The sequence below is a fragment of the Cyprinodon tularosa genome, unplaced genomic scaffold (assembly GCF_016077235.1).
Source record: "Cyprinodon tularosa strain WSP-4 unplaced genomic scaffold, ASM1607723v1 ctg691, whole genome shotgun sequence".
Classification (NCBI taxonomy): Eukaryota; Metazoa; Chordata; class Actinopteri; order Cyprinodontiformes; family Cyprinodontidae; genus Cyprinodon; species Cyprinodon tularosa.
The window spans coordinates 903,418-917,818 of NW_024039442.1; the positions used below are offsets into that span (position 1 = coordinate 903,418).

Sequence of the window (14,401 nt, forward strand, 5' to 3'; positions counted from 1 at the left end):
GTCTTGCTCATCTTGTTCGAGTGCATTTGCAGCAAGAGATAAAAAATGCACTGAACAGGTCTCGCCATTGTCTCTGCTGGCTTTTGCACATAGGGAAACTTGGGATGAATGAATGCATAATATTTTGAATAAAACCACTTTGTCTGTTTTTAATTGTGCACTTTATTTTCACTGGAATATTTAAAGTTTCTAATGGTTATGCCACAAGTGCTTTAATGGTTAAATGAGGACAAGTACAGGTGCTGGTCATAAAATTAGAATATCATGAAAAAGTAGATTGATTTCAGTAATTCCATTTAAAAAGTGAAACTTGTATATTATATTCATAAATTACATACAAACTCATATATTTCAGATGTTTATTTTGTTTAATTTTGATGATTACAAATGACAACAAATGAAAATCTCAAATTCATCATATCAGAAAATTAGAATATTACTGAAGACCAATAAAAACAAAGGATTTATAGAAATGTTGGCCAACTGAAAAGTATGAACATGAAAAGTATGAGCATGTACAGCACTCAGTATTTAGTTGGGCCTCCTTTGGCCTGTATTACTGCAGCAATGCGGCGTGGCATGGAGTCGATCAGTCTGTGGCACTGCTCAGGTGTTATGATAGCCCAGGTTGCTCTAATAGTGGCTTTTAGCTCTTCTGAATTGTTGGGTCTGGTGTATTGCATTTTCTTCTTCACAATACCCCATAGATTTTCTATGGGGTTAAGGTCAGGAGAGTTTGCTGGCCAATTAAGAACAGGGATACCATGGTCCTTCAACCAGGTACTGGTAGCTTTGGCACTGTGTGCAGGTGCCAAGTCCTGTTGGAAAATGAAATCTGCATCTCCAAAAAGTTGGTCAGCTGCAGGAAGCATGAAGTGCTCTAAAACTTCCTGGTATGTGGCTGCGTTGACCCTGGACCTCAGAAAACACAATGGACCAACACCAGCAGATGACATGGCACCCCAAACCATCACTGACTGTGGAAACTTTACACTGGACTTCAAGCAACGTGGATGAAGTGCCTCTCTTCTTTTCCTCCAGACTCTGGGACCTTGATTTCCAAAGGAAATGCAAAATTTACTTTCATCAGAGAACATGACTTTGGACCACTCACCAGCAGTCCAGTCCTGTTTCTCTTTAGCCCAGGCAAGACGCTTCTGACGCTGTCTGTGGTTCAAGAGTGGCTTGACACAAGGAATGCGACAGCAGAAACCCATGTCTTTCATACGTCTGTGTGTGGTGGTTCTTGAAGCACTCACTCCAGCTGCAGTCCACTCTTTGTGAATCTCCCCCACATTTTTGAATGGGTTTTGTTTCACAATCCTCTCCAGGGTGCGGTTATCTCTCTTGCTTGTACACTTTTTTCGACCACATCTTTTCCTTCCCTTCGCCTCTCTATTAATGTGCTTGGACACTGAGCTCTGTGAACAGCCAGCCTCTTTAGCGATGACCTTTTGTGTCTTGCCCTCCTTGTGCAAGGTGTCGATGGTCGTCTTTTGGACAACTGTCAAGTCAGCAGTCTTCCCCATGATTGTGTAGCCTATAGAACTAGACTGAAAGACCATTTAAAGGCTTTTGCAGGTGGTTTGAGTTAATTAGCTGATTAGAGTGTGGCACCAGGGGCCATCAATTTTGAACCTTTTCACAATATTCTAATTTTCTGATATGATGAATTTGAGATTTTCATTTGTTGTCATTTGTAATCATCAAAATTAAACAAAATAAACATCTGAAATATATGAGTTTGTATGTAATGTATGAATATAATATACAAGTTTCACTTTTTAAATGGAATTACTAAAATCAATCTACTTTTTCATGATATTCTAATTTTATGACCAGCACCTGTAAGTTTTACTTCAGCTGTGATGAAATACGTTAGGTTAAGTCAGAATATGAGCTGTGGTAACAACTTTTCCTTTCTAAAAGTAAACAAAACGAAAAAAAACTCCCAAAAATTTCACACAACTTGTGTTATTTCCTTTGAATGCTCCATGTATTTGAATTGTTTTAAGCTTTTCGGTTTGGAAATAAAGATCAATTGCAAACTAAAGTGTCTGGTTCATGTTTAAGTTCAGAGGTGTCCTTGGAGGTTTTAGAAAAAAAAAAACTTGAACTTTTAATAGAATTCTCTTAAAATAAAGAATTTTAAGTCAAGCTAGCAGAGCAACTCCAATGTACAGTTACCAAAAACACATTAGCTGGAATACCAGATATAAAATAAATAAATGATAGCAGCAGCAGGTTAAATTAGGTTAAATTATTAAATAGTTAGATGGGTTGGAGATGTATTCGTACAATAAGCTCAGACATGTTTGTCCTTTATTTGGGCTTTTAAGGATGTATGCATTTAAATCTGATGCCAAAAAGTGGCTCTTTGGGACTTATTCCAAAACACTCAAATATACAGGTGCTGGTCATAAAATTAGAATATCATGAAAAAGTAGATTGATTTCAGTAATTCCATTTAAAAAGTGAAACTTGTATATTATATTCATACATTACATACAAACTCATATATTTCAGATGTTTATTTTGTTTAATTTTGATGATTACAAATGACAACAAATGAAAATCTCAAATTCATCATATCAGAAAATTAGAATATTACTGAAGACCAATAAAAACAAAGGATTTATAGAAATGTTGGCCAACTGAAAAGTATGAACATGAAAAGTATGAGCATGTACAGCACTCAGTATTTAGTTGGGCCTCCTTTGGCCTGTATTACTGCAGCAATGCGGCGTGGCATGGAGTCGATCAGTCTGTGGCACTGCTCAGGTGTTATGATAGCCCAGGTTGCTCTAATAGTGGCTTTTAGCTCTTCTGAATTGTTGGGTCTGGTGTATTGCATCTTCTTCTTCACAATACCCCATAGATTTTCTATGGGGTTAAGGTCAGGAGAGTTTGCTGGCCAATTAAGAACAGGGATACCATGGTCCTTCAACCAGGTACTGGTAGCTTTGGCACTGTGTGCAGGTGCCAAGTCCTGTTGGAAAATGAAATCTGCATCTCCAAAAAGTTGGTCAGCTGCAGGAAGCATGAAGTGCTCTAAAACTTCCTGGTATGTGGCTGCGTTGACCCTGGACCTCAGAAAACACAATGGACCAACACCAGCAGATGACATGGCACCCCAAACCATCACTGACTGTGGAAACTTTACACTGGACTTCAAGCAACGTGGATGAAGTGCCTCTCTTCTTTTCCTCCAGACTCTGGGACCTTGATTTCCAAAGGAAATGCAAAATTTACTTTCATCAGAGAACATGACTTTGGACCACTCACCAGCAGTCCAGTCCTGTTTCTCTTTAGGCCAGGCAAGACGCTTCTGACGCTGTCTGTGGTTCAAGAGTGGCTTGACACAAGGAATGCGACAGCAGAAACCCATGTCTTTCATACGTCTGTGTGTGGTGGTTCTTGAAGCACTCACTCCAGCTGCAGTCCACTCTTTGTGAATCTCCCCCACATTTTTGAATGGGTTTTGTTTCACAATCCTCTCCAGGGTGCGGTTATCTCTCTTGCTTGTACACTTTTTTCGACCACATCTTTTCCTTCCCTTCGCCTCTCTATTAATGTGCTTGGACACTGAGCTCTGTGAACAGCCAGCCTCTTTAGCGATGACCTTTTGTGTCTTGCCCTCCTTGTGCAAGGTGTCGATGGTCGTCTTTTGGACAACTGTCAAGTCAGCAGTCTTCCCCATGATTGTGTAGCCTATAGAACTAGATTGAAAGACCATTTAAAGGCTTTTGCAGGTGGTTTGAGTTAATTAGCTGATTAGAGTGTGGCACCAGGGGCCATCAATTTTGAACCTTTTCACAATATTCTAATTTTCTGATATGATGAATTTGAGATTTTCATTTGTTGTCATTTGTAATCATCAAAATTAAACAAAATAAACATCTGAAATATATGAGTTTGTATGTAATGTATGAATATAATATACAAGTTTCACTTTTTAAATGGAACTACTGAAATCAATCTACTTTTTCATGATATTCTAATTTTATGACCAGCACCTGTAGAATCAAATATATACATAACCTGGATCACCCCCCAAAATTCAATAAAACTGCATGCATTGATTCCGTCCATTACATTTTAAATATGAAACCCTAGATCCACATCCATTGCAGGAACTTTGAATTTCCTGAGATTTAGATTATTTAAATGAGCTGAAGATTAAAAAGGAAAATCAGCACCAGTGGGCAACATGTAAAATGATTTTATTCAAAGATCACTGTACCTGACACAAAGTGATGTTTTCTATAGGTAAAAATCAAAAGTTTGCATTTCGATATCAGTTGGTTAACAAGCCAAACTGAAGCAGCTGCTCAATAACAGCTATTAACATTCACATGCCATCTTTGGTTCATATATAAAAAAAAAATATTTACAAAGCATTTACAGCAAACAGTGCAATCTGAATAACTGTGGATCTCCCCCAAACCTTGTGCTTTAGCATTAAACTGGAACTGTTTCCCGTCAGCATATTAAAGTGCGTTCCTGATCAGTAGTAATGTGCATAGATAAGAGAGCTGCAGAAAATAAACGGACAGTTGTTGATTCGTAGACTAAGGCAGTGATCTTAATCAGCTGAAATTATATACTGACACAACTACTACAGTAACGCAGCATCTACATTAGTTAGATCTAGGGCATTGATGAGGCTGGAAGGCACAAATTTTTTTTTTTTGTCAAAGATGTTTAAGTGTTTATAGGTACAGTTCAACTGCTTAGTTTGAGATCACTTAGTATTTAACTTATAAAAGCGAAGCCAATTCAATTCAAAAACCTTTTAAGATAAAATCCACAGCTTGCAGCTTCCTCATTCTAACCACATAGAATGAAGCTACTCCTCTATAAAACACTTCGGGTTAAAGAAAATAAACAGATGTTCACAATTTGCGACTGAAAGTTAACATTAGTTTGAATATTCTCAGTTATAAACAAAAACAACAGAAGGTTTGGTTTCTCCTACTTGGAAGTAAGTCGTTAGTGCATTTCCAGCCATTAAGACCGAGAGGTTTTTGTTTCTTCAAATCCGCTCAGAAGCTTTACTAATTGAAACAGCAAACAGGGGAGAAACAAAGCCCATTAAAAATTGCTGGGCTTTTCTTTTCTGCAAAATGGCTCGACGAAAATTCAAACCATTTGATGCATACTACACTGATGGGAATGATATTACTTCATTTTTTGCTTATCTGATTAGCTTGTGCGCTGTATGCAGCACTGTTTGCAAAATACAGGACACTGATGGCAAAGGAGGGGGTGCATTAATGAAAAAGGTAGATATATTTGTCCCTATAGTTGAACTGAGAGGCAAACTACAGATGAGTCACTAATTGTAAACACCAATAGTTAATTATTACATCATGCCTTAACCTTTATATCACCTCTCTGACCAAATTAAACACAGAATATTTAGAGATCTTAAGAGTTTTTTTGTTACTTTTTTTTAAGGCAAGAACAAGAAAAATAAATAAAAGCAAAAAACTAGGAAGGCCGGATCCATTTTTTTGGAGTAGTAGAGCGTAGATGCAGGCACATCAGTCATCCCTGAGGCGGATCACTAAAACAAGCTCATTCAGGGTCTGTTATTATACTGGTGGTGTCTGTGTCATTGAAGGTCCTCTCGTAGCGGACCGTCGTCGCCAACAACGAGCGTTTCTTCTTGTAGATGTAAAAGCCGACTGCTAAGATGAGAGCGAGGATGACTATGATGAAGAAACCCAGTGCCACGGGTGAGCCTGCAGACTCTGAGAACCAAAGAAAGCGCATTACCATTTCTATACAAAACCTACTCAAACTAAATGTTTTTAATTCAGCTGAATGTTAAGATACTCACTTGCTGCAGTTTTGCAGACAACACGGCTTTTTGTGGAATAACAGCTGACCGGTTTCCAGTCTCCATCATCTCCTGCCATCATGACAATACATGCTGATCCCGGCCGCACCCCTGTGGCCTTCAGGTTGTTGTAAGACGGAGTCGAGCTGTCCTGCCAGGACACAAGGTTACCTGGGAGGATGGAATAGATAATGATGAAGGAAAACGTCAATGCAGAGATCACAAATTAAAACGTTTAGGGGAGTGGCGGCCGAGTGGTTAGGGCATACACTGCAAAAAATATAAATCTCAATAAGTTATTTTTTCTTAAAATAAGTGTGTTTTTCCTTGATTTGAGGAGATAAGTAAGACACTTTGCCAATGGAACAAGACAATTTCCTTTTAAAATAAGAAAAAACTATTTTATCGTCTTATTTCAAGTAAATATTATCTAACTATCTTATTTTAAGAGTGAAAATACTCATTCCATTGGCAAATCATCTTATTTACCTGCTCAAATTAAGGCTAAATATACTTAATTTAAGCCATTTTTTACTTATTTCTGGATTGTTTTTGCAGTGTAGAGCTCGGAATCCAGAGGTTCTGAGTTCAAGCCCCACTCCCACAGACTGCCACTCTGGGTCCCTGAACAAAGATCCTTAACCCCCCACACTGCTCCGCAGGCACCGCACAATGGCAGCCCACTGCTCCCCAAGGGGATGGGTTAAAGTTGATTGTGTTGCTCTGTACTTGTGACAGTGTAATGACCAAAAACAAAATGATCACAGCTACCTTAGTTGCATCGGGGGTTTACAGTGTACAAACACTCCCAATAAAGTAAATTATTAATTTGCACTAATTCAAATAACGCAAAACCGAAAAATTTAAATATTAAATAAAGATGTCCTAAACGTAAAATAAAATATAGATTTTTTTTAAAACATATAATTAAAAAAGCTCCATCAGGCATGTCTACCCATGCTATTTATCAATATAAATATATTTTTGTATATGTTTATTATTTTATTCTATTGCTTTTGTCAATTTCAATTTATTTTACCGGCAGTTTATTTTTTTCTTCTATCTTTAATGGAAGAATATGTAGACTTTCTAGCAAAACTCTACTTACATCACCCAACATTCACATAAAAACACATTTTCCTACTTGTTTTGTAATATTTATTTTCTCCAGAATGTCTTTCATAGGTTGTGTTTAGACTATGGCAGCAATTTCACTCATTGAAAAAATAGCCAACTATATATATTCCTACAGTTAAACTTTTTGCACCCTCAGTGGTATTTATGTCTTTTAAAAGAGGTGAGAAAAATATGTTCCAGCCAGGAGGGTTTGCAAACTAAATTAAGTTGCAGCAGATCTGTCAGGAAGAAAGAGTCAAAACTCCAACAAACTGTCAGAAGGTTGTAGAAGGACTCTAAAAACACCATCAGTTTAAACTGGAATTTCTACATACAAGGGATATAAATCAGTATGAAATAACCTTCAGTAAAACTTTCTTTTATGTCTTGAAATGTATTTTTTTGACAGTTTTTAGACACTAAATAAACAAACCAAAAACAAACATATCTGATCTAAGCCCAGTGTATTTGGCCTGCAGATAAACCCTAATGTTACAGCTGTGGCAAGCATTATGAGGGGTTCAGGTGCACTTCGGTCTGAACTGGTCAGTGAGGGACTTTTAAAGCCAATGGGAAATAAAAGCTACATTTATGCTGTGGATTTTGAGAAGAACCATCTCATAGTTTTGATCTAATATTCTGAAGACTTCTTTTCTGCATTTCCAAATCTTCGTTCATGAAGCCTAGTTTTCTTAATATGCAAACAGAGCTTGAGTTCTTCAGAGCGGAAAACTGGGTAGAAAGTGTTTTACATTCAAGAAAAATTCTCTTTATTAATATTTAGCTATGACAAAGCTGTGTACACCAATAAGAGACCCTCTATTGTGAAAGAAATCCTACATCTGTCCTGCATAATTTACAACTATTTGGATAATTTAGCTCCTACCTTACTATTGAAAAATTAGGTTTTACCAAGGAGATCAAGTCTGACGTCGAGCCAAACTCGACTGGTGATGAGAGGGTTCTCAGTGAGGTGCTGGTTCAGAAAGTCGTTTTCTTCTTTGCTTTTGATTGTCAGAAGGTTGGCATCTGCAGGCAGGTAAAAAAAACAAACAAAAAAAAAAACATGAAAATCAAGCAAGCATGAAGTAAACTGAGATTTGGATTTTATAATTGTTTGAATATTGGATTTTCCTAAAAAGAAAAAATAGAGTCAACCTAATTAATAGATTATTTTTTTCTCATAGTAAAAAGCATATGAGTATAAAAGTATGGAAGAGGATTGGGGCCATTTAAAAAGGGCAAAAGAAGACTGACTTTAATCTCAGAATTCTGACAAATTCGGATTTTAAACTCAGGATATCGACTTTAATCTCAGAATTCTGACTTTAATCTCAGCATATCGACTTTAATCTCAGAATTCTGACTTTAATCTCAGCATATCGACTTTAATCTCAGAATTCTGACAAATTCGGAATTTAAACTCAGAATTGCGACTTTAATCTCAGAATCATTCTCATGGATTTAGGATTACTTTTTATTTTCCTACTTTATCGAAGTGCTAATCCTGGTCTTTAGCAATAGAGTCCCAAGTATTTTGACTTTTAATTTTCCTCTTCTGTATAAAAGAGGTCAATTCACTTGTTGAGTTTGGCTATGTTAGGGGTAGAATCTAGTGACTCACCCAACTTCTGACAGATGCTCTTGGCCTGATCTATGTTGTAAACGCTGAAGTTATAGAAGCTCCCATCGAATAAATAACAGTGATCCTGGTGCTGAACCCATTTAGACGAGCCGTTGCTCTGAGGGCAGTGATTGGTCTCTAAGGTAGTTAGCTTGGCTCCTGTTTTACAAAAACAGAAGCAACATCAGCAACCGTTAGTCACTTTTGCAAACATGAGACATCAACACAATTCCATTTTATTATGAGAGAGGAGGAATAGAGTTAGTTTCCATAGAACCATTGGTCATTGTCTCACTTTGGTAAGGCGTTGTGATGTTGGTGGTGTAGCAGATGGCGCCATCTTGTAAGCTAACACAGCTGGTTTTCACCCAGTCACCGCTGGGGTTTATGATCACACAGTTGGTCTGGTTTGAGCTGAAGTATGTCTTTGATTCGGTCAGTTTTAAAATGTTCTGAAACTTCGTCCCATCAGACCACTCATAGGCTGAGCCAATGACCTGCCCAAACAAATCGAAAGAGGCTGGAATTTAGAGCCTGAAACTCTAGTAAAGATGGTGTTACCGTGCTTCTCCTCTTCTCCATCAAAAACTTACATCCTGGTTCGACAGGCCTACCCATAGCGGGAAGCCGTCTGTTTTTGCAATAAGTTTCAGATGTTCCATGTGGTCTTTATCATGAACACTTGCCAGGTGACCACCAAGCCGACTGCACTCTTCCAGCGCCTGATACCAGGTTAACTGTTTGGGGACAACCTCATGGGACAATGTTTTATAGGCTCTCAGATCCTTGGTCGAAAGCTTGTAATCCTTTTTGGGCTCTTAGAAAAAGGCAAAAAAAGGAAGAAAGAAACTTGCGTTAGCTACTTTAAAAAATATGAGGAATTTTTCAAAACGATGATGTTAGAAGCAACGTACTGACCATTGTCCAGCTTGCAGACAACAATTGACCTTTGTCTGAAACTGTCATGCAAGCTTCTATCTTTGAGAAGAATCCAGGAGCCGCTGGTGGTGAGACCGGCCATAAAGGTACTGTTTAAATTGGGACGGCCTTTTGTCCAGTTGGAATACTGGACATTTGTACCATCGTACCACATGGTCTGGTTATCTAGAGCAGAATGACATTTCACTCAGTCCACATGTAGGGATAGATGGTGCTGTTAAAACATTTTCACTCCATTACCAATTATTTAGCGGGGGTTGTCTTTTTCTTGTAATTAAAATCTTTTAAATTTAAATGTTCAGTAAACATATTCTATATCAAAGAGATAAAAAAAATACAGTTTTCAAAAGACAACTTTATTATAAAGGGGAATAAAAGCAATCAAACCATCCCAGCCACATGGGGGAAATGTTGACCCTTCAGCTAGCTGTGCTACTGCTTGTGTCAAGCATTCATGATCACCAGCAACAAGGCTTTCAAAGCCCGGTGGAACAATTTGCAGAATTTATTTATCAAACATGGAGGGTTTTAAGGCATTAAAGTCGTAGGGAAGCTGCTGTTCCAACCGTTGCATTTCTGAATTCTCTCCAGTGGTACCCAACTTTACACGAGTGAATAAAGTGAAGGTGATTGGTCGATTATCAGGGGGGCAGGATTGTTGTGGCGGAAGATTCACAAGCAATTTGATTGAGGCCTGTTTGTTGGAAGCATCTTGCAAACCAGTTAGCAACTTAGTGCTAGTAGGTTCCCAATGGGAAATTATTCTTTCATTTTCAACTTTGACTTCCTCCTCTGGTGGTTAGGAAAAATACATTGAAAAGCCACACCTTCTTATAAGCTGCTTGGTTAAAATTTGGAAAAAAGTAGCAGCTTATAATCCAGAAAATATGGTAGTTATTTTCCCTTTTAAATGCTTTCATCAATAATAATTTTGTCAATTTTTGGTGTCTGATCCGTTTCACAGTCCTTTACACAAGCAATTAAAGACCTACTGTGCTATATGTTGATCTATTGCGACCTCCTGGATGAGTCATTGAATGTGATCTTAGGGTCATTACGGTAGGCCAACGGCTGGGATGGTTTACCACTGTTCCAGTGGTCTGCTTGCCTCCCATTGCCATAGGAAGGGCTTTGTAACCGTTCCAGACAAATAGTCAATAACTTTGTTGTTAATCAGTTCTTCAAAAATATGGATAATCACTGAATTTTGCTACTTGAATTTACCCAATTAACACTTTTTCACATGGGACCAGTTTTTCACATAAAGTGTCATTAAGACCAATTTGCATAGGCAGAAAAAAATGTTGTTTTAAATTGACAAACCATTTTTCACAGCACTTTGAACCAACCCATACAGACGCTACATGATATGCTTACCCTTATTGAACATTGCCAGCCAAACAAACTGGACTAAGTTTTCATAGGGTTTGAGCTGGTTTGCGATGAACCGGTTCTCCAGCTCGTTTCTGATGGTAAGGAGGGAAGCATTTGCATCTGAAACACAAATGATCGGATACAACCATTTCAAAAACCTTCCTTTTCAAACATCTACAGGATGAAAAATGAGGTCCAACCCTTACGGAGCTTTTTGCAGGTATCCTCCACCTTTCCCATGCGGAAAGCATCCCATCTGGTGGGGGCCAGCTGAAAGGTGTAACAATTTTTACCCGAGGGAACCCAGTTGGGTCCGTTAATGCTATGAGGGCACTTTGCAGCAGCTTGTTCCGGCGTGGGGATGACCTCATCTAGGATGGATAAGGGTACATTTGCATTGAAAGAGTTAACAGGTTCATCTATAAGAGCACATATGTCTTTATTGGAAAGGTTTTAGAGGCTAATTTAGCTTCCTATACATAAAATATGATTACCAATTCAGTGATTTATGCTTAGCAGCACTAGATTTTATTTATAGGTATCAGTGTATCTATTTAGTAAGACCTTAAATGTCTGTAAAAATGCAGCTTTTGTGTCTTTTTAAATATATCTTGAACAACTGTATGCAGGACATAATGAATTATTACATTGATTATTTTTCTGATGTCAGCATTTCAGAGCAGCACTCACTGTGTGGTTTGTAGCAGATGGCACCTCCAAGATTCTCCTCACACTCTGTGGCTTTCCAGAAGCCGTCTGTGTCTAGGTACACACACCCTCCACTGGTAGGGTCTGGGAACCATCGACTGAACACAGTGTGGCTGTGGTCGGTCCATCTGTAGTGCAGTCCAGCCTGAACAAAAAGAAACAGTTTGATAGGACTGTAGCTATGGCAAGTTCTTTTCTTTTCAGGGGAGGAGATGCACCTACGTCTTCGCTAAAAAGACCGATCCACATGGGGGTTCCAGCACGGTGCACCTTCACACTGAGGTGGGACTGTATAAAGGCGTCGGCAATACTTGCTGGATACATGTCTTTACTCTTACAGTACTCCAAAGCTTCAAACCAGGTAATATTTTGGACGACCAATAGGAAGGTGTAGTTTTTAATCTGGAAGGGCTTCTCCGAGATAACAGGCACCTCAGCTGTTTCTGTAATAAAGGAGCAGTAAAAGTGGAAAAAAAAAAGAGATTTGTATTTTTACTGGGATGCAAATTGACTTATATAATGCTTTGCTTCTTTTGGGCACACAAAATACTGTAGAGCTTTTAGAGACTAAATAAGGAGAATCAGCAACCTTAGTTTTGGTGCATGAATGTGGCGGGTAAAACCGTGGCCACCATGGACAAATTAAACCTATTTTTACTGATTTCAGTGTTTCTCTTAAGCAGGTTTATTCAATTTGACATTTTTAATTCCTCAAAGACTTCAAGCAAATGGCATCTTTGGTGGACACAAGAAAATCTTACTTGCATAATGTTGACAAAGGCCGAGACTTTGACTATGAGAGCACGGAGCGTAATCCCAACTTCCCAGCATATCAGAGCTGGGATTATTGATCAGGAAAGCACAAATGACTGCGCTCTCTGGATCAAATCTCTAATAAAAAAATAAAAATAAAAAATAAAAAAACAAGCAACAATGAGAATCTTTAGAAAAAAATAAAAGTGAGACAATTAACCATAAAAATATCCCATTTTAAGTTTGTAGCAAAAAGGGCAAGCAGTACTTACATTGAGTTTGACAACCCTGTGCATGCCCAGCAGCAGGGGGTTGAAATTAATATAGGTAAGTGGGCTATTGTCGACCCATTCTGAGTAGCTCTGCTTGGTTTTCAGACCAATCCATATTCTTTCCATAGGTGCCAACTTTGGCAAGAGGGTGTTGATGAAGTCTATAATACATATAAAATAAAGGATATTGGCTTAAAAAGATTGAATCCTACGGAAGACTTTTAGGGCCACTGTAAAAAACAAAAAAAGTTAACAGATCTTTTTTTTTATCACATTGAGTTTAATAAAGAAAGTCAGAATTCCGAGATAAAAATCAGAATCAGAAAAAAAAAATCTAATTCTGACTTTTTTTCTATATTAAACTTAAATAGAGTAAATAATCAGATTTTTTCCCCCCAGTGGCCCTAATCCTCTTCTGTGAAATCCCTTTTATTCATGTTCAACAAATTAACTTGACAGTTAGAACCACAGAAGATTTCTTTTGCCTTTTTTAAGCAAATATAAAACACTACTTGGTAGAAATATTATGGCAAAAAAAAAAAAAAAGCCTCACCAGACTCAAAGAAATACTTTTTTACTCAAAAAACAAATTAAAAAACAAGCGAAATTACAGATATGAATAGGTGTCTTATTTGATGTATATTCAAACTTTAAGCAATAGGGTTATGGTTTTCAACACATGCATCAATTAATATGAAGGATAATTTAGACTTCATTGGATGACTAAAAAATACCAACTAAATAAAAATGAAGCATTAAAAGGTCATACCTTGTTCCACCTGATCTGATATAGTCACCAGGGATCCCCTCAAAGACTTGCAGTCTTCATTGGCGTGTTCAAACGTTACAGAGCTGGCATTCATCAGTAGGTAGCACTGGAAAAACAACACAAACACTGTAACCGTTAAAGCTCAGAGTTGATCCTCCGGTATCAACCCGAGAGATGTCATGCAGGAACATGTCTTCTAAAATCAGAAAATTTCCAGAGGAAGATGAAAGCATTGAGTAGAGAACTTTCTTTTTTCTGGATCAACAGAGGAGCCTATGATCATTGATAATAATAACCTTATTCCTGAAAGCGAATGATTCTTTTCCACAGGGATATCCTTCAAAAGTACCGGGCTTCCCAGGATCTTTCTCCACTGATGTAACGTTATACTTTTCACACACAAAAGGATTTTTCTGCTGGCAGCTTTGATCATGGGCTGCAAGGTAAAATGCGGACAAATTAGCATTCATGAATAAAGAAAAAGAAAACAGTTATCTAAAAATACTAGCGCTAAAATCAGCTGAGTGTGTCGACTATTTTTAGAAAGATTATTGCCAATTAATCGAGGCGACAGTGACAAATGATGCAGGAGTTCGTCCTGCAACTAGAGGGGATGCCGGTACGAACCCCAGCACTGTCCGTCTCAGATGTTGTGAGATGGTGGTGAGAGGACTTAGTGCACAGCAGCCTCATTTCTGTCAGAGTGCCCTAGAGCATCTGTGGCTACAATGTAGCTAGACACCACCTTATCTTACTTATAAAGCACTTTTTGTTGTATTTTAACAATTTACTCCAAATATTTCAAATTTCTGTGTCCCTGCAGCCAGATTGTAGATATTAGGATGTTTTCATAATTTTCTTATATTTGGGAAATGTTCAGAGATATACGGTAGTAATTTTAACTCAAAGAGAACAGTTTCAAAAATGTTATCACTTGATTTGTTTTAAGATGTGTTCTCTTGATGTTAAATCTTGAAAGGTAAAATTAAACTTTTGGTTTG

The 14,401-nt window shown here is 37.8% G+C and overlaps 1 protein-coding gene across 1 annotated transcript in view; it reads right to left on the minus strand.

Annotated features, from left to right (window-relative positions):
- Positions 1-4,206: 4,206 nt before the first annotated feature.
- The window catches only part of ly75 (lymphocyte antigen 75), a 30,243-nt gene continuing 20,048 nt past the window's right edge, over positions 4,207-14,401 (minus strand). Inside the window, exons 21-35 of the mRNA XM_038268069.1 lie at positions 13,697-13,836; positions 13,401-13,506; positions 12,632-12,792; positions 12,368-12,497; positions 11,829-12,049; positions 11,589-11,751; positions 11,105-11,269; positions 10,902-11,018; positions 9,504-9,689; positions 9,179-9,402; positions 8,881-9,082; positions 8,586-8,744; positions 7,874-7,990; positions 5,846-6,016; positions 4,207-5,756 (exon numbers count right to left, since the gene is read on the minus strand). Coding sequence (XP_038123997.1) covers positions 5,581-5,756; positions 5,846-6,016; positions 7,874-7,990; positions 8,586-8,744; positions 8,881-9,082; positions 9,179-9,402; positions 9,504-9,689; positions 10,902-11,018; positions 11,105-11,269; positions 11,589-11,751; positions 11,829-12,049; positions 12,368-12,497; positions 12,632-12,792; positions 13,401-13,506; positions 13,697-13,836 — 2,438 coding nt within the window. The 3' untranslated portion in view covers positions 4,207-5,580. The remainder of the gene's footprint in view (positions 5,757-5,845; positions 6,017-7,873; positions 7,991-8,585; positions 8,745-8,880; positions 9,083-9,178; positions 9,403-9,503; positions 9,690-10,901; positions 11,019-11,104; positions 11,270-11,588; positions 11,752-11,828; positions 12,050-12,367; positions 12,498-12,631; positions 12,793-13,400; positions 13,507-13,696; positions 13,837-14,401) is intronic.